The following is a 27,531-nucleotide window of genomic DNA, read 5'->3' as shown; positions in this document are numbered from 1 at the left end:
TGAGCAGCAGGCTAAGACGAGGCTTTAACAATGTAACAGATAGCTTTAAGATGGCCTTAAGATGTTTATGCATACAAGTTATTATATTAATTTTGTATTCCAGGTGCAGTTATAACTATTTTATACATATTGCATATCTGTGCTTATTTGAGTTGATGTTCAGGTTCTTTAAAGGTCTTAAGCTTCACTGACGTGACTGTTCAGGTGATACATGCTGAGGGAAAACTAGAACATAGAAGGAATTGCAATACATGCTTACAAAACACTTATATCAGGCCAGTTTATATTAAGGTTTTAGTAGAGGTTCTTGGTTAAAACATTTATTTAGTAGAAGACATACACATAGTCTCAGTGAGCCTCTGGTCTAGTGAAAGGTCAGAAGTGCAACAGGTGAATTGAGAAAGAGCATGTGGGGTCAACACACACACACACATTAGTTAGACTTATTTAGAGGAGAGATTAGTTATGTCTCGACAAGAAAGAGGAACAATTCACTTTAAGACAAGAACGGAAAGTACCAGCCATGAAAATAGAAGATGATTTTCTGGGTGAAAAGTCATTGTGGTGTTCATCTGATCTATGTATAAAATGTATCGGTGACGCATGAAGGGGCGTCAGTAAACAAACCCTGATGTTATAAAATAATTGTTTGTGCTTTAGTAAGTCGGAGATCACTTGCTGTCGGCGTACAGAGTGTTCTTCCCACACGTGTGTAGTCATTAAAATCATTGTTTGACCAAGACCTTCTGGACCATGGGTGGTTTGTACTCTCCTTCCTCAATTTTGAACCTTAACAGGAGCTAAAGGAGCTTTTATTTTTATAGCAACAGCATAATGCAGCAAGAGTCAGATTAACATAGTTTTAGAGTAAATATTTTACATGCTTCAGCATCCCCACAGGGCTGTATATCGCAACTGTTTGTAAAGTACAAATGACTCTTTTATAGGTTTTTTGGTTTTTGTATTTGTACACTATGTTTTTTATTTATTCATTTTTCTCATTTAATTCTAATTCACGTTTTTTTGACACTTGTGCTGCTGTGATGTCTGCATTTCCCCAATATGGCATTAATAAAGTCTGCTTAATTTACACCTAGTTTTCTAACCCACCTGCACCTAAACGTCTCTTTCTAATTCTATATCTGACTTGATATCGATTATTATTGATGTCTGCTGGTCTCCTCATCCAACGCATGCACAAAATATATTAAAATACTATATTAAAGAATTTTTGCAGTGCTTCTGGATAAACCAAAGATCGGAATATTCTTCTCCATTTTATTTTGCCCTGAAATCCTAAATTGGTGTGTATATTTTTTAGGTTACTGGGTCATCTAGTCTAAAATAGATGATGCCTTTGTTTTCCTAATGACCCAGAACTTCATGTGAATGATTAAAAACACTCTTCTCCATACACCTCACTTCTCAGGTTTCTCTGGCCTATAGTTTATTTTTCTGGTGGTTCTCAGTGAGTTGCTGCAATATCCACAGGATTTAGAAAAGCTGTAAACCAGATGAGGGAAGTCAAGGAATTTTACAAATGGATCACTTTCCAAGAATACAGCGGACTGCGGTCTCCAGCTTGTTTTACAGATTTATTACATTAGATATGTTTGTTTGGCCAAACTGCGCTGCATAGAAGACCAGAAGGGGAATCGAGGGCTGAGATCATGGAAGAGGTAATTATATATACACTTTGGAGCCTTGCTCGTCCTCCAGAGATCAAGACCAGCGCACACAGAGACCAAAGAAACTCCTAGTTTGATGTTAAATACTATTTATTGCAGATCAAACACAGATGCACACTTATCACTCACACCATCAGCTCCAGCAGGCGCAGAGCTGAAGGTGTTTACAGCTTCATGTCAGGACGCGCCTGACCTGTCGCACTCAATTTCTCTCACTCACTTACTTACTTTCTCACACACACATACACGCAACGAAACGTGAGCTCATGTATTTATTAACTCACTCACACAGTCAGTCAATCATTTGGCAGACTCGAAAAGTGATAATCCCAGTCGCAGTAAGTCAGTCAAACAACCTGGAGGGCTGATGAAAGGGAGGGAAACCGATCTGAAAACGTACAAAACAGTAAAGAGAGCAAACCAACAACCTGTACAGGTGTTTAAAAACATGCTGCGGATAAAATAAAATCTCTTTGGATTTGAATACAGACATAATTTTTGGGGTTGATGGGCGGAGAAGTTCGACTCCTGCAAATCCCCTGCATTTTGGAGGAAGCTCTAAAAGGCAGTAAAAAGTAGCAAAGGATTGGATTGTTTTGAATATTTTAAATAAATCCCTTCTGATGTCTTTGGTTTGAAGTAAAGTTAAAGTAAAAACAGTTTCCTGTGTGGTTCAGTCAGAGCATATATGTCTTCTCAAACTTTCTGACTTAAATCAAAGCACTTATAACCCTTCATAAGAGGCAGACTTCATCTTGATGATGTGAAAGTATTCAGATTTTCACACGGAAAAGCAAAAAGCTACAGAAAAGTCCAGCAAAACTGCTCAAAACTGTTGATATGATGTTTAACTGTTCATTTGGTGGGTGTAAGTATTTCCAACTTTGCTACTCTTTAGTAAAATTGACCCTGTTGAAGTTACACACACTGCAGTACCAGGATACACAGGGAGGCCTGAACACCCTGAGCTGTTATCATTACCGGCAGGTTTCACATACAGACTGTATAGAAAGATGGACAACATGCAGCAGTCTCTGAGGGATTTGATTTGTGATCAAGATCAGGCAGCAAATCAGTTCAGAGACACGGAAGCGGTTCTTAAGCCTTGTGTTTTTTTGCATTTGAGCCATCTTCATCTTCATTTTTTTGGAGCTAGAAGTCACCATATTCAGATGAGATGGTGCACTGTATCCACAGACTGTACGGGGGCAATTTAAAGACTCATACCTGCTATTTAGAATACTAGAACTTCACTTGCTAAAGCTGGAGCACAGGTTTCTTTGCACAGGCTTTTAGCACAGTTAACAGCACAGCAAGCAAGGTTATCAGTGCATAAAAATGCCCCCAATAACACCAAACTGAAAGGCTCAATATAGTTCAAGTAGGTGCTTTATTGAAATGGTACCCCATGTACAGCTGTCTTAAATGGGTATGGTTGCTATAGAGAATAAAAGAGGCTGTAAACATGCTTATTTCTGCTGTGAAGTTGGAACTTTTCAGCCATCTAGACAGAGCAGAGAGAGCAGCCGCAAATAATGCTGAACTAGAAAGCCATAAGCTGAAGATTTTCCACAATATTTTCTAGATTTTGTACAATGGAAGAAAGTTGTGACACGATGCCCATCTTCTACATACAGCCTGTGTTTTTAGACACCAGGACTTTAACTCTCCACTCTGCCGGACTTGACGCAGCAGTAGACATCCCATTAAAGCTTATCGTCTCAGCAGGACCCGACGACACTCGTACACACAAAAACAATCAAACCGGAAGAATAAATGGCAAAAACCTCAACAAATTAAAGCAATAAATACTAAGCACACAGTGCCAAATCTTAAAACTTTACAGCTCGCCTCTAGTCTTTGACTTCTCCTCTTCCTCCACCTCATATGTTACATGCTTTATCTCCTTCCTCATCCTGAAGCCTTCATGCTCTTTACACCTTTACAAACATCTTTCTTCTCACTTACTCGAACCTTACTCGTGGCTTAAAAAAGAAAAAAAAAAGAAAAATGCTGAGCGCACACACATGCTACAGTACAGATCAGTAGGTTTCAGATTCCTCATTTAGCTATGCGTGATCAAATCAAAAATAATCAAAACAAAAGTAAAATCACAGTGAACAGACGCACACAGAATCACATCTATACATCAGTAGTGACCCAGCGGCCGTTTGGTGTCCAGCATCATGATTGGTTGATTGGGAAGAGGAGCTCTTCCCCTCCCCGTTGGCTAAAAACGAATATCTGAAGATGTACTCAGTCAGTCTTCTTTGGCCGTGATGAAACATGACTCCACCTGAGGGACAGGCCAACCAATGAAAAGTTACCGAGGCATGTAGGAACGGTAAAGCGCTGACACACGTTATCACTTTATGCTCTTTAATCTGTTCGGCCGTGATTCATCTGTTTATGTTAACCAATTACAATCTGCTAAACCATTCGTTGGTGTGCGTCAACATGCAGACTTGGGTCAGGAATAAACTCCTGGTGTGTGATCGTGTGTAACTAGTCTCACAAAGGTTTACAAATGTGTGCGTAAATTTTGATGGCTCACAAATGCACGCTCCAAACCTCGCAAGCATGATGTCGAGCATGAAAATCTGGTAATATGACAAGAAGGGCACCTACAGTAAGTGTCAACCATATCCAGCTGAGCAGCTGTTTTGTTCATTTTCAGTTTATACACAACAGGTATTTTTTATGTTAATGCAATCTTGTCATTTGACTCTTGGAAGGAGAACAGAGTACCAAACTTCTACTTAATTTAGCCTAAAAGCCACCAAGGCACCATTTTTAATTTGTTAAACCCCAAACTTAAAAAATGGATTCCTAGAATAAAACATATCCTTAAGCTGTTGTTTGTTACTATGAAATTAGATGATTTATGATTCACACACACACAAAAAAAATCTCATTGGATAAAAAAAATATATGATTTTGTTTAAAACAAATAAAAATCTGTGACCTAATTTCAAATGCAATAACCTTGATTTGTGTCGCTTCTTTTAGTTAACAGCTGAACATGAACTAAAAATAAGATTTGAAAACCAAAACTGCTCCTGTAGGAGGATTTTGTTTGCCGCACACAAGGTTTTTCCTCAGAACTGCTTGATTTGTTTTCTGAAGCGGCACCTTCCTGTCGAACACTGGGGTGTGTTTGCCTCTTTGATTGCTTCTGCATGAAGCAAAATTAAAAACCTCACAAAGCTGACCGCGAGGAACCAGAAACAAGCCATTTGGAGGCCTGTGCAAACAAGTTCAAACACATAAACAGCTCGATTGAGTCATCAAATCAACCCGTTTTCCCCCATAAAACATGAACGCAGCATCTTTCTTGCCTTTCCTTACATTTCCTTTTTTTAGAGGACGCCGGACTGAGTTTGAAAAACTGCCTACACAGCCCTGTTCTTCTGCTCTAGAGTAGTTCTGATTATCATGCAATTAATAAGAGGAAATGCATGAAAATACTTACTTTTAACATTGTGTCCTGTCAGCATTTTAACTTGCTAAACACACAGAGAAAGAGAGAGAGAGAACAATTCATTAGTGCACAGCAGAGCAGTCTGAGGCTAAAACAAGTGCTAAAGGTTCCTGCCAGAACCTGTAATAAGAAGCAGAGCAGCTCCTAGCACAGAAACATAAAAGAAGCCCTTACTTAGCAGGTGCCACACAAATTAACTCCAGAGACAAAAACTCTATTGTAGGCAGCTCTAATGCAGTAGTTTTATTTATCCTCCAAGACTTAACTGTGGCCTCCTGTTCGTCTGTCTGTAGGGGAGGGGGGGTTTGGATTATTATCACAGGTTAGTACTCTAACGAGCGCTCAGGCCGAGACCAGGAAGTAGTTTCGCCACTTCTCCTCCGCAGGCGGTCCCCTCATAAAGAGGAGGGGCTCCATAAAGCATGGCTAATGAGACGGCATGCTAACGAAGCTTGCTACGGTGCAGGCGAGCGCACCTGGAGAGGAGAAGGCGAACAGGAAAAGCTGCGAGCACGAGCGGATTTAAAGTGTAAGCAGAGAGACAGCGATGCGATCCACAAATCAGATTTGGCTCTATCATCATCAGAAAAAGTCGAGAAACAGAGCAGAGCTTACTATCTTATATCTGGAATTGCTAATGCTGGCTGTATTTCACTAGAAGACATAATAGTGCTGCACTACTATATCATGATTAAATTATCTTGGTAACATTTTTCAACAAAATTTCCTTTCCTCTGCACAGATCAGCTGTTTGCACCCGTTTAACAGTTGTGCAAATAAATACACATAATCCTTTATTACATCCAATTTCCAGGCACGTTTCAGAAGGAAATATCGCCCTTTTCCTTCCACTTAACTCAACTGTAAAACACAGCTACTCTGATTTTCTATACAAACCATATGAGCAGATGATAAAATACGATGCATTACTGCAGATTAAAGGCCTTTTTCCAGACAAGCATGTGTTTTCAGTTTTGTGGCTTGTTAAAATTGTTCGGATTGGAGTTATGTAAAAGCACCGCTGGGATTTATGTGAGGTTACCAGCATGAATACAGGCCCCAAAGGAAGAGAGCTATGCAGGCCCGCGTTTGCATGCTGTGCCTGTATACAATCACCAGGGGGCAGTGTCAGAAATAAGTGGATCGAAGATTTATGTGCTCAAGTTGGTTGTTCAAGTTCAGCCCCTGCAGGGAACTCCCACTGTTTGAACTTTAAGATAGTACAGAATGAATGGGTCTCTAAGGAGCTGTAGAGCAAGTATAAATCATGATTTTTATAGAAGGATTTTTTAAAAACTAGATTCTATTCTAGTAATTCTAGTTCTATTCTTCTTTCTGTGGCTCGTACAGGCGTAACAGCACCATGAGCCACTAAAATTTTGATTTTAGGCATGAAGCGGCACAGAAATCGCTTCTACAAAAATAGAAGCTTCTGATGTGGCGCAAGTACTCTTCCAACATCTAGTTATTGTCTGAAAATGAGCGCCATTAAGAAAGTGTGTCCGCCTCTAAATTTTTAAAAGACAAATCAGTTTATGGACAAAATTTGCCGCACTGTAAAAGAAAAACTTGCAACTTTATGCAAATTCGGGCATTTTACAGAACCTGGATTTCTTTTTGGTTCATGAAGAAGTTTCACCTCTCAGGAGTAAAGAGAGAGAGAGGAGTCCCAAAAGTTTACCCCTAGTTGAGGTTGTCCTCGCAGTCACTGTCAACATAATCGTTAAGGGTGACATGAGATAAGGTGTGAATCAAAGGTTTGGGTTGTTATAGTCACAGCAACAACTCCACCTCATTGTAAGTCGATTTAAAAAACTTTCCTCTACATTTTGCCGCGACGTTTCAAAGAGTCGTAAAGTAAATAAACGGCAGACAGAAACAACGCAGGTCGAAGAATATTACGTTTCACGCATGCGCAATACAGGAACCTAAGTGCTTCAGTCGTTCCAGTGTGCATGAACAACTGAGCTGAAACGACTGAAAACGATAGTGTAGATGCGGACCGTTTTCAGACAAAAACACTGTTTTTGAATGTATCCGGATAAGTCACATCAGTCTCCATCAGTCTTTATAACTTAAGAAGCTTCGTGTAGATAAGATCTTCATAGTAGATCGAGGCGCGGGTCATTACAGTCACAGGGACCAAGGCGTGACTGCTTTGTGATAAGATCTTCATAAAGATAAGAACTCCAAACTTTACTATTCAAGCCAACTTTTCAACCAATCAGCATTCTGCCTCACTCAACATCGGCCTACGTGTTCTTGGCTTTTTGTAGGAAACATGCAACTCCGAAGCATTTTATGCTGGTTTAACTGCCACAGGCACTCGCCATGCATATCCGAAGCACTACACAAACAGACGCCACATAAATCCCACAACATAATGACCACCCTGGGTCTCGTGGTGCTACAAAAACAACAAGGAAAGCTTCTGAAGACTTGAAAACCTACATTTTTATCAACTTTTGCAAGAATAATCCCTGGTTAAATACTGTTATTATAATCATACCTTTTCAGGATATTGAGAACACTTTAAAAATAATATAACCAAATATAAAAAGAACATTTTGAATCAAGTAGAAATAATTAAATCAGTCAATTTAGCTGTATGATTCCTTCAGTAATTGCACTTAACATATATACAGGTTTTGTTAGCCAATTAAGCGATTCAAAACAGCATAAATGCAATTAAAAAAAAAATGTAGGTAACAATACTGTACCTCTTTCCTTCCCATTCAGCAATCTCTCCTCCTCCTCCCGACTGTCATCTGCTCAGAGGAGACAGTAAAAAGTGATGTTATTGTAGAAAAATGTGAAGACTTGGTTTTAAAAATCTAATTTCTTGTCCATGTTTAACAGCTTTGCACGCAAAACTACAACAAAAGGAGTGCGTTTCTGTTTGTGTGAACCTGAGTGAAGCTCTTTGACCAACGAGGACACAGTGTTGGTGATGGAGTCGGCTGCAACCAGGAGGTCGTTTCTCAGGTTTCTCCTCGGGCCTGGAGCAAAGAAAACAATCATTATTTTATCCAGCACTTGTATTTACAGTAATTAGACAGTTTTGTTGTTCCCTGATTATTTGTGCTGTTACTCTGTCTCGCTGTGGCAGCAGCATATAATCTGGTGTGAATGAAAAGAGCTGTTTAAATGATGATGGAAAAGAATAAAAAGGGGCTGAAATGCGAGCAGAGCAGACGTGTGAAAAAGCACTTTGAGGCCAGTTTGAGATTTGTGATGCTGGTGTGCTTAAATACAAGAGATTTAAATGTTTTTCCTCCAATTTTTAGGTAATGAGGAACCTGTTAAGCTCATTTTCGTCTTTGCACTTTTATTCTTAGTCTCTACTACAACAGCTTTGCATAATTCACAGCTCAAAATAATCCTTATTTGTCTTATGCTCAGTTAATTTCTTCTGAAAATTAACCGACTTATAGTTTTGCATAATTAGTGAATAAAGTGCAAACTGTGTGTGGCATTGTGACGGCAAAGTGCGTGTATTTATTTGATGAATGAGAAAATGTATAAAATGCCTTTATTGAGGATTCTGACTTGCTGCCGAGTCTCTTTCACACTGCTGGAATTGCAGCAGTCAGGACACCGAACACACACCAAGAATGCCTGATCAATCAGTCAAACCAATTTCAGTTTGATCTGCCGACAAATGGAAGTAATTTCTACGTCCATATGCGGGGCATATCCCTTCTCGTTATAGGGAAGGACACAAAGACAGAAGGTTAAAAAAAAGATTTGACGAGGACAAACAGGCAGACCGAACTATTTATGCACAAAGAGCTGAGTAGGAACAACCTCAATGAGATAACAAGACACAGGTGAAGACAATCAGTGGACACAGGACTCGAGAGAAAGCAAACCTCCAAAGTAACAGAATACAGATGTAAATCCTAACACAAACACCAACAGAGGAACAGGAAAGACTAATTCTTATAAAAAATAAAAATACCAAAACTAAACAATACTAGAGACAAAATTGTCAGGGCTCTGTGTGCGGGCAGGAGGAGAAACCACAGCTTTCTTGCTGGCAAAGAACAAAAGCATAAACCGAACAATGAAAGCTGAGACCGGAAACACACAGGCAAATCTGAGGGTACGACACGACGCTGAACACTGGAGGACACACACTATAAATACACATCAAGGAATGACGAACAGGTGGGAACACAGCCGGGAGAAATTTTACCTAACAAGACAGAGGAAGTGAAACTAGAAACACTGACATAAGACATAAACCTTCAAAATAAAACGGGAAACAATTCACAAAGACACAGACTTGACACTGAACTAAACCTATACTAAACACCAGGGCACAAGAAGAAAACATGAGAACTAAACCCTTAACCAGAATAAACTGAAACATAGATTTATAATAATGATCAACAAAGCACAACAAGGGAATCAGAATATAACCCATAATACAAAATCAAACCAAAACATAAGAACTCAAAAAGCTGGATCAAAATGACCCAGCATTTTGACAAAAATAGTAAAAGAACAGCAAGAGACTCAAAAATAAAACCAAACTAAAAGTAATGAAGTTAAAGAATCCAACCACAAAACACTTAATAAATACAAAAAATTACAAAGCAACTCAAAACCCGGCGACCAAAATAAAAAGGTCGCTGCTGTCATGGACAGCCTCCAATGCCACCATCTTGTTCTGCTCCAGAAACTCGCTGCAGGATCACATGAACCAGAACTTGCTTGCTACACTGATCTCAGACAACTGATATTTCTCAGTTTTTTTTATTAGCTGCAAATAAAAGTATTTCCAGAGGAGAAACTATATAAACCATTAAATGATAATTAACTTAAAAAAAAGCATATGTACATCTAATCTTGCGGTGCTTGCATGCATGCCACATGAATCCCATAAATCTGTAGGAAGTGCCGCCATATTAAGGAGATCCCCTGTGATGTCATACAGATGCACAGGTTGGAAAAAAAAACTGTCTGAGTCTGGGTTTTTACAACAGTTCGAGGCCTCAGGCTATGGGTCACAGGGACCACTTGCATATATGCTGATTATTTCATACCTCTGGCTACCCCTATTATGAGCATCCATCAGTGTAACAGTCTATATATGACAGAAAGCAAGGAAACGCATAATAGCTCCATTTTAAACATCAGTTTAAGAATTTATTTCTGTCAAGTGGTTTATATTAGAAGGTTTTACGGTGAACTGTTAATCAGGTGAGACTAATCCAAAACACAGCCTGGAAACTACTGTTTGTGCCTGTAGCTGACAAGAGGTTCAATAAATAAATGTGGTAAACACAGCTGGAATTACGACGTAACAATCCTGACGAGCATTAAAACTGGCAATATTTTTTTAAGCGCTACCGTGAGGCATCCATTTCCACGTCGTGCTTTTAGAAAAGCAGCTAAGCAGAGTATGTTCTCAAGCATGCACTACTTCATATGATTCAAAGTCTTAACAGGGAATTTGTAGAGCTGCTCAGACATGCAGTGAAACCACATGCAAGGCTTTTCGGCCCAGACCAAAATCCTAGCAGAAGCTTCCCTCAAACAGCTGAAAAAAGTGTTTTTAGACCTGAAAATGCTTCACTCAAAACATCAGACCCACTGTACTTTGTCTCAGCCGTCTAACTAAACAAAAACTCCCTCAAACATAAGCCTTTAATATCAAAGAAGGCAAACTACAAGACTCTTTTTTTTTTTTTTTTAAGGTTGCCATGTGGGAGAGAAATGAGTCCTACCTTGAGCAAAAGCCTCTTGTACATCACCTCCCACCCCAGCGAGGGAGTCCTGAGGAGGATACATGTGTGCCTGGGAGGGTACAGCACCTACAGAGCGGACGGCTGACGGGCTCGGCCGAGAGGGAGAGGAATGAGAAGAGCCGGCTGCCTGCGCCTACAAGATGAGAGGAGTTATCAGAGCTGGTTAATGTTACTTCGAGAAGGTTTTAGATTACAAGATCACACCTTTTGCATTTTGCTTGAATATACGTCCAGTGTGTGGACTTATCTAACTTAACCTTTTAGTTTGGATAACAATTAATTACTAGAACCAGCTGACATGGCTTGGGCATCTGAACAGGATGCCTCCAGGCACGTCCCAGGTGACCTGCTTAAGCTTGATTTAGACTTCTGCGGTAAATCTACGTTCTAACCGGAAACCAGTTTTAACCCTACATCACAACCTTCCGCACCATTCAAGTCATTTGAATGGCATGAGGTGGCGTCGACCCAAAATATAGTAAAATTTCTCATGGGGGGGAAGGTCAGGTTATGGCATAGGATTAAACAGAGTTTCCAGGTACGTCGTAAGTTAGGACGTAGATTGCCTATAAGTGGCATAAAATAGAAGAAGTTAATTATTAACTTAAACGACGAGGATGAAAACGAGACCAGAGTATTACAAAAACAGGCACACTTAGAAATGGATGGTTCAGGTTAAAAACCAGGCTTTGCTTGACTGGAGTCATCACAAACACACTCACTCTAAGGTCACTGTGTTTCCAGAGTTGTTCACTTGCTTTGTGTTAGCATGTTGCCTGTGCAAGTGCTTGCAAAGAGTCATGAGTCACCTTAGCGGCTGTTGTTTCTGGTGTGATTGTAGTTTGCACTTTACCATGACGCTCTGGGCCTTTTTATGCGCTGAAAATAAAAGTAACGTCCAAATCGCCGCTCATCCGCTCAGCTATTTTCCTCCCTGCACATGAACTGAAGTCAGCTGATTGTTGTGCAAGTGTGCAGGAAAAGGGAGTGTTTTGGTTTCTTTTCTGTCGTGAAGAGGTTTTCAATCTTTGCTCACCTCCTGCCCTACTTTCCGTGATTTTTTTCCCTCTTCCCCGAAATGACTTTAAAGTTTAAAGACTGGGTTTGTGTGGCGGAAGCATCGTGACAGGGATCGCCAGAAAAATAACTGCAGTGATGCACATGGAGAGCGCTCTGAAGGCGCGATCAGCCACATTTAAATCATGTACAGGCCTGTTTTTGATTTGACTTTTTGATTGCATGTGATATTTCAGGTGACTAATAAGGACTGAATCCCACAGTTACTTCAGTGTTTCCAACAAAAAGGTATGGACTTACTGCCTGTCGCTGTTCCTCATCCTACAGGGACCACAACATGGGCAGCCAGAAAACAAAGAGGGCGGAAAAGAAGAATGGAAAACAAGAGGTCAGACACAATGAGAGCCAGAAAAGTCATAGAGGAAGAAACATCAGAGGGGAAAATGAGGCTTGTTACTGCAAGGACAGAAAGAGGGGGGTGTGAGGAGCAAGGGAGGCTTTGCCCTCTAGTGTGAGAAAATACAAACTGCTGGAGATTTAAATCAGTGTGTGTGTGTGTGTGTGTGTGTGTGTGTGTGTGTGTGTGTGTGTGTCACCTTGAGCAGCTTCATCAGTCCTTCCAGCTGCACCATCAGCTCCCTCCTGCTCTCCTGCAGCGACGACATCCTCTGCTCCAGTTCGTCTTTCCTCTGTCTGGAACACACACACACACACACACACACACACACACACACACACACACATTACAAAGGCTTGCTGAAGACAGGAGCTGGAGTAAAAATAGATTTAAGTCCCAAAATGTGGAGAAGATCAGAAATGCAACATGGAAGAAAAACAAGAGATTAGATTCACAGTCCTGAAGTGCTAAAACAATCTGCAGAAGCAGCTGTGTGATGAGGTTAATAAATAGATGAATAAGAGAGGAGAGATGTTATTGAAGAGCATGTAGGAGAGCCTTTCCAGGGAAAAAACCAGCTAGATTACGTGAACTTTTAGTCAGAAATCCTCAATGTTTTGTAAGATGGCAGGGAGAGAAACACCAAGTCTGTTTGAGGACTTCAAATTAAGATGAATATATACACAAAAGTGCACTCAAAATACTGATAAAATGCTCTGCAGCAGCAGGGCTTTCTGGAAACAAAGCTTTAACAGCAGGCATAGAGTTTAACATTCACAATCTTTTCCCACCAAACAGTATGCGGTCTGGATGAGACATTAAAGCGAAAGCAGAGCTCGTCTTTCTTTCCTGGCTTCCCTTCACGTGGCAAGATAAATGAGTAAATAAACAAATGAAAACAAGAGTCTGACTCATTCAGTAAATAGAGTTTTGTTTTATTGTTATCCCAGAGTAACGCTTTACCCGCAAGCTAGCCAACAAGTTCGCCAACAACCTCAGAAACGCCACTTTATCTGTATTATTTAAGATATAGCTTAGCAGTTTTCTCCAGTAACAATATCTAGCTCTGAGTCTGTAGCGGAAACACGAAAGAGATTACGAAGACAGTAATATTACTGATTACAGGCTTGTTAAGACATGAAGATGGGTACCAAATTAACTCTAGTTGGACATAGCTGGTGTGGTCAACCATTTATTCATTAAGTCCTGTCCTGAAGAGCATTTTCACCGCTGTCATTATGAACAAGGGGTGGTTGTGACTGAACCGGAGGACCCTGCGACAGTCTAAAGCGTGCCCTACCTTACCCTCCTTTTTGACTAACGGATACCATAATTTACAGAATGATCACCACGGTGCATTCAGTAAGACTGGAAACTAGTGACTCATAAAACCAGACCAAGGGCAAGAGGGAAAATTGCTGGCAGATTCACTTTGCACTGGGTGACATTTTCTTCTTTTTTTTTTAACCCTAATCTCATCCTGTAACAGCTGGAATAGCCTCCAGCTCCCTGTGACCCGAACTGGAAAAAAGATTACGAAAGAAGATGGAGAATTCTGAAAAATTGGCCATCAGAAAGAATGCAGGTTTTCAGTAAGAGGAAACACTAGAAAAAGCACTATGTTAACTTCACTGCAAGACTACCTCATACTATTTTAAATTTGGAGAGATTTTACCTCATTTGGAATCATGGCCACCAGGAGGAAGTAGAAAACTCCAGACAAACAGAAACAAAATAGAAAAGATGGGCTCTTCGGTGCTGAATCTGAAAAATGTTTACTCTACTGCCGCCATGTGGCTGTTTTATCAGGTATGTTAGCGTGAAAACTGGAATAAAAACTAAAAATCTAATATAACAGCTCTGTTTCACACTTTAAAATATACACTTTTAAAATATTCGACCGTGGTTCAGGGGGTTTGGAAACTCATCTTGTAACCGGAAGGTTGCTGGTTCAATCCCCTGCTCTGTCTGTCTCGGTCGTTGTGTCCTTGGGCAAGACACTTCACCTATCGCCTACTGGTGTTGGCCAGAGGGGCCGATGGCACGATATGACAGCCTCTCTTCTGTCAGTCTGCCCCAGGGCAGCTGTGGCTGCAACTGTAGCTGCCTCCACCAGTGTGTGAATGTGAGAGTGAATGAATAATGGAATTGTAAGGTTCACGATAAGCGCTACATCTATATGCAATCTATTACTATTATTATTATTATTATTATTACATATTTAAATTTCCATAACATGCTGGAAAAAATGCCTGACTAACATCTCTCAGGGCAGAAATGTTATCGTTTACGTCAAAGCCAGGCAGTTTCCATCACTTTCAAGTTCCTCTCCTCTGCTTGAAGGACTTGTTTTTACTGAAAACCGCAATAAGTGCGTTGGAAGGGATTCCTTCTTTGGTGTTTTTGTGAACTCCACCATCTGTTGGTACCATCTGCCATAAAGAACTCTCCCTCTGCGCCACAGAGCAACACGGCAAGTTTTCTCGCCAATTCTGACCGCGGCGGTGTGGCAAAATCCGGAAACTATAGCGCAGCGAGCGAAAAAGCGATTGTTTGTGAAACATATTTTCTGTGGGTGTGACTGACAAAGTTAAAAGATGTACATTTTAACTATTATATGTATATTTTCTGTACAGAAACAGCAGGTCTCAAAGGAACTGCGTTCACCTGAGCAGACGGAGCTCGGCCAGCAGAGTCGGGTTGGTGCTGCTCTTCTCCGGGCTGGTCTGGCACGCTGCGTCATGCTCTGCACGGAGACGTTTGATCTCTGCCAAGATCTCTCTGGGAAATGAAAATCACACGGGTCAGCTGAAGCCTGATACCACAGTATTTTAGGAATGAACAGCCTGTAAATAAGCGGGGCAAGATGGCGAACTTCAGCAGGCTTTAGAGGAATCTTTTTTTGGAATGATGCACAAGTTTAATTTAGAGAGTAAAAAACAAACAAGCTAACAGCCAGACCACAGATGTTCACACAAACAGTGCTTTTATTGTGAAAGAACAAACTGTAAAAACTGATCATGCCCCCTTTAAAGTAATTACTTGGTAACGGTTAATCAAATATACGACCACAAACCATTCAGCTTCTTTCTGTCACTTTTTAATGATTTCGCTCTCATATATTAACCTTATATCTTTAAATAATTACATCTTTTTTTATTTGTATATTTTATGAGACCTTAAGCTCGAAAGTTTTCCCCCCCCCAACAAGTTAAATTCTCCACCTCGCTCCTGTTCACATATTTCTACCTGTTTTTAGACTCCAGCTGAGCAATGAGCTCCCTCTTCTGTTTGTTCGCGTCAAAGTTGATGCTCCGCGTCGGGATCACCTAAAACACAAGCAAACGGTTGATGGGTTTCATGTACAAACCAGAACAAGATCCCCGTGTAGTCGGAGCATATGCATGCATATGCACTATTAAAGTTAAAGGCTTAGAGGAGATGCGCTCGACTCACTCCTGTGCCTTCGGTCTCTGCCAGTCGTGTGGTGTAGCGAGCGATCAGTTTGTGCTCGTCGTCTTGCCTGCTGGGACTGTCAACACTGAAACACAGGAAATCTCTAATTTACTGAGTCTAGTGTAAAACTGTATTTAAACCAGCAAAGAGCATGACGCATGAATTTAATGCAGGTAAATATGATCACTTTTAAGTTTTCAGAAATAACCCATTTAAGTACATAAATGTGGTAAAATCTGTGTCTCTCTGCATCTCTTTATCTCTCAGAAAATACTTTTAGGAAAACACCTCTTTTCACCATCTGTGTAAGAATGAAATGCTCTGAACACAGACAGGAAAAAAACTACAGAGTTTGTAGCTAAGCATGGCTCAGAGGGTGAGGACACCCAATTTTTCAGTAAGCATTGGAGGAAGCACAATTAACGGGGCAAATTTTTAACTAATAAGTATCACCAGTAAACGTCCCCAGGTGATTACTTACACCAAGACTGTACATCCTGATGTGGGGACATTTTGGCTTTTTAGCACCATATACATCATTCTGCTCTATAAAGTGTTTTATACTTTGTTAAACAAGCATTTTATTGGTTGTACTGTAAAATAAACCTAGTGTCCGCATATGAGGACCTTTTTTAATTAACTGCTTTCTGCTGGGTTAAATTAAGATAGCTCCCAGATCAGGTTTTATATTATAGTTTGCTGATGCATTATATCATTAAACAAGCATATATTTGCATAACAGTACATAAAATAGCTTTTTCTGCCTGTGGTGTCTCACCTTATTTTGTAAACATGTAAAAGCAATTTAATATTTTTCATAACACTGTTAGCAGGTTAATGTATGAATGAGCACTCAACACTTAACCATTTGCCGTGTGCGTGTGTGTCAGATTATTTATTTTAAAGCAGGAAATGTTTTTCTTGTGTTGAAAAAAATCCTCAGAGCTAAAACAGAAGACTACAGGAAGAAGGAAGCTTTTGCTCCTTCTGGTTTCTGAATTTAAAAAATAAATGAATTACTTCATAATTTTATTTGGTCTGTATTTTATAATGCCAGAGACACACTTCCAAGACTGCTAATTGTCCTTTAACGGAAATATTAGGCCGATATTAAACACTTCTGCATTATTCCTGATTCTCCTAGATAATATTCTATATTTTGAATTGACCCCATCTCTGAACTGAGGCCCGATATCTATTTTATTTAGCCCACACTCCTGGTTTAATTAGTGCTTCTCACCTGTTAGGATTAGTACTAATGCTTGTTTTTGTACTTTGTTAATGTTTTATAACAATGACTTATTGCATTATTGTGAAGCACTTTGGTCTGCCTTTGGTTTTAAATGTGCTATATAAATAAAATTGTATTGTATTGATATTTTAAAAATGTATCTGTGTGTTGTTTCCAATGTAAGGCAGTCATAACTGTAATTTTCTTGTATTGCAGTATTAAAAAAAAAAAAAAAAAAAAATCCAAAACAGGATTTTATTGTAGATTAGAAAAGTTATTACAAAACCTGGGCAAATGGAAATCATCATTATTACAGGAAAACAAACTGAATTAAAAGCTAAGAAGTAACACATTAATTTAACAGGTTATTCTGTAGCTGCAGATTTCTCTCTTCATAAGAACTATAGCAAACTACAGTATTACACTTGGCTTCAGCTAAACTGTGCAGCACGGTGCCCTCCTCCTTACTGCCTCCCTGACTCCTTTACGTAACCACCCCTCCCTCCCTTCTCACCGCGGGCTGCCCTGGAGGCGATTCACATACGCAGCGATCAGAGCATGCTCCTCGTTCATTCGCTGAGCCGCTGCCAAGCTGGACGGACACAAAACAGACGCAGAGTAATCAGCCAGCATCAGATAACAGTCTGTCTTACAGGAATTACATCAGTTTAACTTCAAGTCAACACAAAATCTCTCTTAATAAATGTGCATATGAGTAAAAAGAAAGAATATTTTCATAACACCTGAAAAATGCATGTAGATTTTTATATGCAATGAATATCTTTTATTATTTCAATTATTCACTAACATGCAATGTTTCTTATTAGTTCATTTTTGGTCCATAAAATGCTAAAAGAAGTTCAGAAGAACCCAACGCACCAGAGTTTAAAGTGAGCCTTTTTTGCTTGTTCTGTCATATTAATCCAGTGCTGGATGCTCATATTAAACATGACTAATAATCATGAGGTCAGTGTATGTACAAGCCAGACATTCAGCCACCAGACAGCTTGAAAAGCTTCGTTTCACACAGTTTTTTTAACTACTGCAGCAGCTGGATAGCGTAGTCGTAAGACCCCCCATGCTAAAAACCAGCCCTGGAGCTGCGCGGCTATGTCTGCAGCCTGTCCGCAGTTCAGGACACAAGCATTTCACTGCATGTTCACAATGTTGCACTGTGTATGTGACAAATAAAGTTTGCATTTATTTATTTATACTGGCGATGTACGATGTCACAGAGGGGATAGCCCTAATATGGACGTCTCCTCTGCCTTTTAAAGCTGGTTGTGAGGGACAGCCAATCAGAAGAAAGTTGGATCAGTAAACATTGAATAAGGCTTAGTCTGAAGTGTGAATCACGCCTCTAACGGCACATTTTTCCACTGATTATTACTTAAATGGTAAATGGCCTGTATTTATATAGCGCTTTACTAGTCCCTAAGGACCCCAAAGCGCTTTACATATCCAGTCATCCACCCATTCACACACACATTCACACACTGGTGATGGCAAGCTACATTGTAGCCACAGCCACCCTGGGGCGCACTGACAGAGGCTTCTGTCAGAGGCTTCTTTGATTAACCTTATTAACCTCTGTGAACTCTGTTTTTCATACCAAATATTGATTCACTGTGGAGGCTCACCTTCATGTATACAAACCCAGAGAGGGTGGAGAAGCTAGCATTCCTAAATCTGCACCAACTTTTCCCTTCAGCTGTTTTTTTAAATAGCTTTGCATCCTTTAAGTTACCACTGTCCACTGTGTGATTGGTTTACGGTAGGGCTGAACGATATATCGCATTTGCGATAATATCGCGACATGATCAAGTGCAATTTTCTAACCGCAAAGGCTGCGATTATACTCTGGACATGTCCAAATTCATGGGCTGCATCCTCCTGAGGCCGCATTTGTAGACCGATTACGTCACAGCAACGCGCCGAAGGCTGTCCAAATTCGTAGACTCCTCCGAATTTGAAGGATGGGTCGGGTGTGTCCTTCGTGGCCTACCATATCCCAGAAGTCATAGCGCGGCCCAGCCAAACTCCAGTTTCCAGCAATGGCGGCCGCTACTAAGTTTTAAAATTACTCATACTAATCTTTCTGGGTCACAAAATAAACTTTTAACATATTTTCAGGCGAGAAAGTAGTTGTGTAAACATCAAATATCTGCTCGGTTTATCAAGATATCCCATATTTGCAAAAGTGCTTCGACGTTTTCAGAGGCGTCTGCTACCCACCAGCTCGACAGCTAGCCGGGAGCTCGAGGGTTACTGATGCGGCCGAGAACGGCACAACTCCCGGCACATCATTTTCAGATCACCGCGGAGTTTCGCTGCTCGGGTTAAACGTAATATATAAGTCACTTAGACAACCTAAAAATGTTATTGTTGGGCTTTTTTCAGTGTTTTGTTTGTTCGTGAGTAAATCGGTTTGGCTGAGATTAAAGTTATTAGATTAGATAAAATAAAACTTTATTAATCCCCCGGGTGGGTTCCTCCTTGGTTTTCACACAGCTGACTAAACGTCAAACAGAAAACTTATTAAACAGAAGTATGAGACAGTCGAGAATTTACACCAGTGTCTGGTTATATTTTAGATAGCAAGAAGCAGACGGCCGAGTTTATTAAACTCCACCGAGACAGCGGTGACGCTAATCAGAACTAGACCGTCCAATTTCACGCCTTTAAATTTTAAAGGCGTGTTTGTGTGTGTTTATACAATTGCTATTATGTTTGCACTTTATGTGTAATGTTACTGACTGCAGAGATCAGTAAGATGTGTGTATTTTTTATTTATTAGTTTTATTTATTTAATATTATTTTTTAATTGAATGACTGTCTAGTAGTTCACAGATGTCGAAAAACTGAGTGTGGTAAAGCCACTGATTTTGTTTATGTATATTTCTGCAATCTGCACATTGTACTGACTTTCATTTTAATGTTTACACCAGGGTTCCTTGTCAGCACTTTATGCTCAGATGTTTGTAAGCTAAAAATAAACTATTGTGTATGTTCAAATATACAGTTGTGATTGAAGAAGTTAAATAAAAATGTCAGTCATCAATTCATGCATCACCTCATGTCATCATAACAGAGGTCTGTCTTCCAGGAAAGAACAGTTTAAAATTAATGTAATATAGTATTGGCCATACTATATGATGTATTGCTTGTCTTTGTTTAATAATACAGAAGACAAAGACCTTAAAAAATAATCGCATATCGCATCGCAATCGCAATATTGGGGCAAAAAAATCGCAATTAGATTATTTTCCATAATCGTTCAGCCCTAGTTTACGGTGTTCTCTCTCCCTTGTGTTTTGATCGATTCTTCCTTATTTGTGATAAGTTTTGTAAGCAATTATTTCTGTACTATTAAAATGTCTTTTGACTGGAGCAGTTTCGTGTAAAGAACGGAAATAAGGAGCTGCAAACGAGCATTAAAAACTATTAAATCATCTTTCCATCCATCTTTTTCCACTTATCCAATTCAGGGTTGTTGCGAGGCCGAGAGCCTATTCTTACTCTTACAGGACGAGAGACTTAAATACACAATTTTTTCATTACTTGCAAAATAATAACGGTCTAAAATCTTACAAGCTATGTAGTGGAGTACGTGTTTTGGTTTTAGACATACACCTGTATGGTGGTGTCAGAGATGGCTACTGTCGGCTTGCAGGAAACTTCACAAGAAATGTAATAAATGTAAAAGTAATGGAAAACTAAACTTTTCTTTTAACTTGCACTTAATTCAACAGCTCTTTCACAGTGTCAGATCAAAGACACTGCAGACTCCTTCACCTCTCCACCTGCTTCCTACTCTCACTAACCTATGACAGCATCGTTTTACTGGCGTCGAGTTGGGCTGAATCTCGTGTTAGTTTTTATTCACCCACCACGAGCCCTTAAATCGCTGTGAAGAGTTCACATCTATTTTTAACTGCGTGCAAGTGAAGCGCTCATGCTATCGAGCCCTGTGTCACCAGTATAGACCCTCTGCTGTGTATCCACGCAGCTAAAAACAGCCTCTTTATTTCTGTTAACTCATGATTCCTTTAATGTGAAATTACTAATAGAACAACCTAGTAAGCTTTCACTTCACCCAGTTTGCCTCACACTTCAACTCGGAGCTGTGATTTATTGAAACAGCAGCTGGCCAACCAACTTGCCTGACACAGTGGTTAAGGTCTTTATTTGCCTTGAATATTAGAGAAATATTAGTTTAAACAGAAAAAAGAAACGAAGCCACAAGATTGCACACTTTTAATCAGCTCTAATGTCAGTCTTTACCTTTTCGAGGACTCGCGAGCTGATGAAGACAGCAGCATGGCTTCACTGGTGTTCCCAACGGGTCTCGATGGTCTGAACAGACAAACACAAACATGCGTTAGAGGCTTATTATCAACAGAGTTCACACGGAGGAAGGATAGCGACGTTAAATCATTAAACTGCCGAAGCCTGCCTATCAGAAAGCACGCATTCTTACGCTCCCATTCACACAGTCACACACTCTCACATGCTTTTGAGTGCATTCATGCAACAGTGAACTGTAAAAGGTCTGAGCAAACACAGACAGGCCAAAGATCAAACGAGGGAGAGAGAAAAGAAAGTAAGAGAGGGAAGTGGAGTGAGGGCACATCCAGAGGAAAATTTTAAAAAGACTATAAATAATCACATTTTTAAGTCTGAAATTGAAACTGCATTTAAAAAAAAAAAAAAAAAAAAGCATACTCACACCCGCGCTAAATTCAGCCTGTGTGTGCTGGCCTGAGTATGAGCCTAACGCCTGCAGGTCTGCAACGACCTGGTCGGCTTCAGTGTGGAAAATTAAACAATGCCGATACGCCACAGGGGGCGGAGCAACCGAAGCGTTTGGATATACAGAGGCGGGACTTTTGCTTGATTTACGTTATCTGAGTTTTCTAGGTAATGTAAAATTTTGTAGTTCGAATAGTTAGCTTTTAAGCTGTAGATGTTTCACTTCCTATTGTGAAAGTGTTTAAATGTTTAACTGTTAAACATTAACATCACGGCTACAAGAAAGCTTAATCTTTTTTGTTCTCTTTGTCTCTCACATCTAATGCGAGGAGGCCTCATAGTGAATATTCCTCCATAGCTTCAGTGACTTTAGAGGCACAAAGAGACAATAGTATCTGTACAGCCCAGCAGGCGTTTAACTTGGGCACAAAAAAAAATGAGCAAATCAAGGCTTTTTTGGAAATAAATTCAATGCAAAAAATCAAACAATCTTCTTTTTAAGCAATATGAACATTTTACACACTACAGAGGTCTATTTTACAGGGTAGATACACATGAATTCAATAATATGCAATCCAGTAATATTAACATTAATCATACAGTCATCATTTTTTTAGCTTTATTCACACAGATCTCCTGTAAGCCTATTATGTCAAATCTAGAATAAGTTTTAGAAATAGTTTAAAGGTCGTTAACGTTACCATCACACAGTTTAACTGGCACCAGGTTCAATACTTACAGTCCAAAATCATAACCAAACTATACAGGCACATCAATTAGATTGATTAGTAGTGAAGGGCTCTCAATATGGAAGCTCAAAAGCGCCAAAATAAACAAATGAATTGAAAATGTTAAACATACATGTATAGATTGGTTAACTGACACTTTTAATTTGCTTCTAAATTTACTAGATTTTGTATTAATTTTTTTATTTCTTTATTCCCATGTTTTAAATTTTCATTTTATTTAGTAACTTTATTTTCTATAAACATTTTTCCAACAATTTCTCTATTTTCTTTTTGTTTTTACTGTTCAACAACAGCAAAAAACTAATAAAAGTAAAAGCATTAATAACAACAACAATACTCATGAGAAGTCAAGCATCATTTCAACAGACACGTCAACCATACATACAACACTGTAAATCAATTATCCCATTTTCACCATCGTTTGAAGTCTTATGCAAAAAAAACAAAGCTAAACAAAAAAAACCTTATCTTTAAAAGCTCAGAAAGGGTCAGATTAACAGAAATGTTTCCACTTTTTTGTAAAAATCAAGGGATTTATTTCGGACCAGGTAACTCCAGTGGGATGTGTTCCAATATCATCCCGTGCCATCTGAGTTTTACGAGAATAGTGCATTTTTCTTTGTGCAAAAATCAGAAGATTAAACCGCTTTCTGAGATTATTTTTTTGCATGCATGTATTTGGGAGACCAATGAGAAGTGACACCAAGTAAAGATCAATTGCGGTTCCTAAGATGTTCCTAATTTAAAAAAAAAACAGACTGATAAAAGGTGGTGTGTATGACTGACAGCATTTATTTTTTCTCCTGCATTTATGTAAAGCATGTAACAAGGTTAAGTTTACTTAACATATAGCTTTTTAGTGTGTATCTAATCTAAAATAATAAGGTCAGTACTGTCATACAGGCCAGTAAATGAATCAATTCATACAAAAGCAAATAAATATAGAAGCATATTATTATTATTATTATTTTAAATACTTTGATATTTTTGTTGGCACATGTAATGAAACTTATATACTTTGTTAGTTTTAGGCCTCCATACCTTGAAACTATCACTGTAGGTTAAATTAACATTCTAATGAGGTGAACTGAGTGACAGGATAATTGGCACCAAAGGGGACATAATAGAATAGAATAGAATAGAAGCTGAATCCTTTTGTGCCTCACTGAGTAAGACCGCACTGATCTGACAGGAATAACCTGCATTATTAAAAAGCAGTTGTTGAAAATTTCAGTAACATTTAGCTTTTTGATATTTGGTGTAATAAATGTGTGAGTGCTGGGAGGTCATATCGTACATTATGTTGGTGAGGTTAAGGGTCCTCTCGGGTTCTTCTGGGTAAATTGGGTGTGGCGGCTCCCTAGACGACACGCACCCCAGAGTCCTGCTCAGGGCTCGACCGATCTTTGTCGCCGGTGACTTCTACACACAAAAACAAACACACAAGCATCAGTTTATGAACCCACACTGCATGAATGCAGTAGATGTGTGAAGCCCGTTTTAAAGAATCAACTTTAGCACTTATCGAAAACAGAGATACCTGCTAATTACTGCTAACTAAACTGCAGCACAGACGTAGTGAACAGACTGCTGCCCTTTAGCTAATCACTCACTTGTATATATGTACTCCCAGTTTCCCTTTGTTCACTGCCAGATCACTTTCTATTCTTTCCATTTAAGGCTTCTAGTGATTTCCATTGTTGTTGATCCTTCTCATGTTTCTTGTTATTATCTGTTGTGTTCACTTGTTATCTTCTCATGTATTGCCCTTGTACTGGTTTTGAGTTTCTGTAGTCTCCCAGGATTTGTGTATTTCCTGTCTATGATCTCTGCCTTTCTGGGTTAAAGATCTGGATTTATGGGCATTTATTCTGACTCTCTGTGTCCTGCTTTTGGGTCCTTCTCTGTCAGCCCTTACGCCACTTTGGTGCAATTTCTAGACTACCACAGTGCAGCTGTGCAACTTATTTGACAGATAATTTAATGAATCTCAAGGACTTTACTGTACGTGTGCATATTTAACCCTTCAAACGCCATTTTTTAACCTGAAAATGCACTGACACTTAACTCCTGAGCACAAATCTTAAAATCAGGCATCTGTTTTCCCATGAACCACATTCAGGTTGCTGCTGTTGGGTGTCTTTGTTAAAAATAAAGAAAGAAAAGGACATATACTGAGAATAAAATGAAGCACAAAGCCCAGTCCTACAGAAAATCACATGTAAATATATGTAAAGCCTGAGCTACAATGAGTATATAATGTTACATGATGACAGGCAGGAGCTGCACTAGTTAGAGGCTTTAGACCTAAAACTGAAACATTAACAAGAAAAATTATGCCAAAGACTTACTGATGAATAATTCAACAACTATATCTTCTTCTATTAATACATAATTTCTTCATTAAAACATTTATTCCTTCAGGCTAGAGCAACTTTTATTTAAATTATCCGATTCACTTCAAATAAATACATCATGCCTGAGTATGAAGCTATAAATATTTGGGTATGTATACACTTGCATTTAGCTACTGACCCTTTGCCCACAATTATCAAGGTGTGTTTACAATGTGTGCTTTTATTTTTGAAACCAATTACATTTCCCAGGAGGCTATGTGACTGGTTCAGGTTGTTTTATACCAGAATGAGGGTAGAGCGAGTACGGCTAGAACAGGGGAACAGTTTTAACACCTCAAATAACTTAAAAAAAACAAAACAATTTTTCTTTGCACGTGTGTACAAGCATCATCTTTGATTTTGAGAAATTCATAGCAGGTGAAGTGTGCACCTGAATGTTTCTTTCAAATTGAATAGATCCTTGTGTTTGTATCACTGAACTTAGAGCCTGGCAACTCCATATTCAAATTCCTTTTCCCACTAACCCTCTAACTACGTCTCCAAACTGCTCAACCTGAGCTGTCCCTCCGCTGTACTCATTTTCAATCGCGGTCACTCCAAATGAAAACCTGAACATCTTCAGCTCTGCTTCTTTATCAGTGCCACCATCTCCAAACCCTACATCGGATCAAGTCTCACTACCACCTTGTAAACCTTTCCTTTTCTTTTTGCTGCTATTATTCTGTCACAAATCAGCTCTGACACTCGTGTTTTTACCCTGCCTGGACTTTTTCCTTCACCTCTCTTATGCACTGTCCATGTCTTTAGATGTTTGACCCCAGGTATTTAAACTCATCAACCTTCACTATTTCTACTAATTGCACATTCACCTTTTCCACCTGTCTCGCTCTCATTCACACATATTTCATTCCTCTTCTCTCCAAAGCATACCTCCACCTCTCCACCTGCTTCCTACTCTCACTACAGGTCGAAATGTTGTCTGCAAACATCATAGCCTGCAAACAACAAAGGGCTCAGAGTCGATAGCCAATGTAGTCCACTCCCACCCTGAACCCATCTGTCCCTCCGGTCTCACCACCGTCTCGCTGTCCTCATCCATGTCCTGCATCATCCTCGTCCCTCTCTGGCACTCCCGACTTCCTCACGTAGTACCATTTATTAACAATTTACATATTTAATAAATAATTGACAGGACACTGAGTGGTCTCGATTGCGATATGTCAATTATGATACACGATGGATTCAAGCTCCAAAGAATACCAATGCTCTAATGGACGCCACAATTACATTTGTGCCCACTGTGAATTTTAATGTTTTAAAATGCTATTGTTATGTAGTTGTAGCCTCCAGTGTTATTATGTTGTTGTGGCAGGGGTGTGGTCTCTGGCTCTGCTGCAGTGGAGGGGTGGTACGGTAATCTCATAGGGTGGTGCCGGGAGGTTGGAGGGGACAGGTGAGAGGGATTGCAACTAATGAGCTCTCCCCCTTATTAGTGTCTGGAACCGGGAAGGAGTGGTGTGTGTAGTGTGGGAAGGCACTGGAAAGCTGGCTTCCCAGTTGAACACAAGGTGTCGAAGTAGTGGAAGACACTGTTTTTCAAAATAAAGGTGCTACGACTGACACTCAAACACTGTGTGGGTCCTGATCATTTCACAGTTGTTTTAAATATTTCTCAAGAGGGAAAAAAATATAAATATAATGAAATACAATAATTTTGTATTTGTAGTCATTTGCAACTATTTTACAAATGATCTGTTTTTAGTTTTTTTTAACTGTTGCTCAATAAATGAAATTATTCACTGAAATTAAATATTTTTGCTCAATGTTTTTCAGCCAACTGTGGAAAACATTAAGTACTTATAGGCATTACTTATTATTACTTTTACAGTGCGCAAGGAAAGGAAACATCACATGAATTATAACTTGTTTTCATTCATTAGCTTATGTGCAGTAATGGAAAGAGGTAAAAAAAAAAAAAAGTGTCCCCGTTGTACTACAAATGAGTCCAGATGCGCCTCCGCACAGCGAGAGCCCCCTGCTGTGATGGATGAGTAACCGCTCCGTGACTCACCCAGGAAGAGTGCTCCTTCATCTGATGCTTGTTGCTGTGCGAGCCGCTGGTGTTGCCACGCCAGAAGCAGTTCTGGCAGAGCTGGTAACCGCGGCAACGGAGGCAGCGATAGCGGAAGCCCGTCATGCCGTTGCTCCGACAGTAAGAGCACGAGACGGGATGATAGACTGAGAGAGGGGAACAAAAAAAGCATGAGATTGAGAAAGAGAGAGCACACTGTACAGTGGTTTTTATTTTCATATAATCAGTTATTACCACAATAAAATCCATTTTACATCCAAGACCTGACTTTACAAAGAGTGCACAATATCTAAAGGCACGATAAAAACATAAGGGATGACAAAGGGTTCTTTGCACAGTGGAGTGGAGTGGAACACAGTGTTTTTCTGTTCCCATGCACTGATGTGAATCACCAGCCAAATCTGTGGCTAATTAACTTTCTGGATACAGAACATTGATTGGCACTAACAAAATTACCCTTTTTTTAAACAAAAATACTGTTTCCACTTGAGGCAAGTAGCAGCACTTTTTAGCACAATTCTATTTTTAATTTGTACAAACATCTGAGGAGAGATG

The 27,531-nt window shown here is 39.6% G+C and overlaps 1 protein-coding gene across 5 annotated transcripts in view; it reads right to left on the bottom strand.

Moving 5' to 3' along the window:
- Positions 1 to 1,766: 1,766 nt before the first annotated feature.
- Positions 1,767 to 27,531, bottom strand: part of LOC146617400 (dystrobrevin beta-like) — a 45,930-nt gene continuing 20,165 nt past the window's right edge. For 4 of the 5 annotated variants that reach the window (XM_085373305.1, XM_085373307.1, XM_085373304.1 and 1 more), the window contains 14 exons: positions 26,956 to 27,122; positions 23,825 to 23,949; positions 21,311 to 21,382; positions 17,541 to 17,618; positions 15,796 to 15,880; positions 15,589 to 15,668; positions 15,007 to 15,120; positions 12,539 to 12,635; positions 12,243 to 12,263; positions 10,905 to 11,058; positions 8,079 to 8,168; positions 7,890 to 7,937; positions 5,161 to 5,194; positions 1,767 to 3,984 (listed from right to left, as the gene is read on the bottom strand). In XM_085373305.1, coding sequence (XP_085229431.1) covers positions 5,187 to 5,194; positions 7,890 to 7,937; positions 8,079 to 8,168; positions 10,905 to 11,058; positions 12,243 to 12,263; positions 12,539 to 12,635; positions 15,007 to 15,120; positions 15,589 to 15,668; positions 15,796 to 15,880; positions 17,541 to 17,618; positions 21,311 to 21,382; positions 23,825 to 23,949; positions 26,956 to 27,122 — 1,139 coding nt within the window. In that variant the 3' untranslated portion in view covers positions 1,767 to 3,984; positions 5,161 to 5,186. The remainder of the gene's footprint in view (positions 3,985 to 5,160; positions 5,195 to 7,889; positions 7,938 to 8,078; positions 8,169 to 10,904; positions 11,059 to 12,242; positions 12,264 to 12,538; positions 12,636 to 15,006; positions 15,121 to 15,588; positions 15,669 to 15,795; positions 15,881 to 17,540; positions 17,619 to 21,310; positions 21,383 to 23,824; positions 23,950 to 26,955; positions 27,123 to 27,531) is intronic. The other variant, XM_085373308.1, reaches the window with a different exon arrangement.

This window comes from Diplotaxodon limnothrissa, linkage group LG15 (assembly GCF_057381915.1).
Source record: "Diplotaxodon limnothrissa isolate DT_005_m linkage group LG15, D_limnothrissa_male_GT1.1, whole genome shotgun sequence".
NCBI classification, from domain to species: Eukaryota; Metazoa; Chordata; class Actinopteri; order Cichliformes; family Cichlidae; genus Diplotaxodon; species Diplotaxodon limnothrissa.
This window is presented reverse-complemented; position numbering and strand designations above follow the sequence as displayed.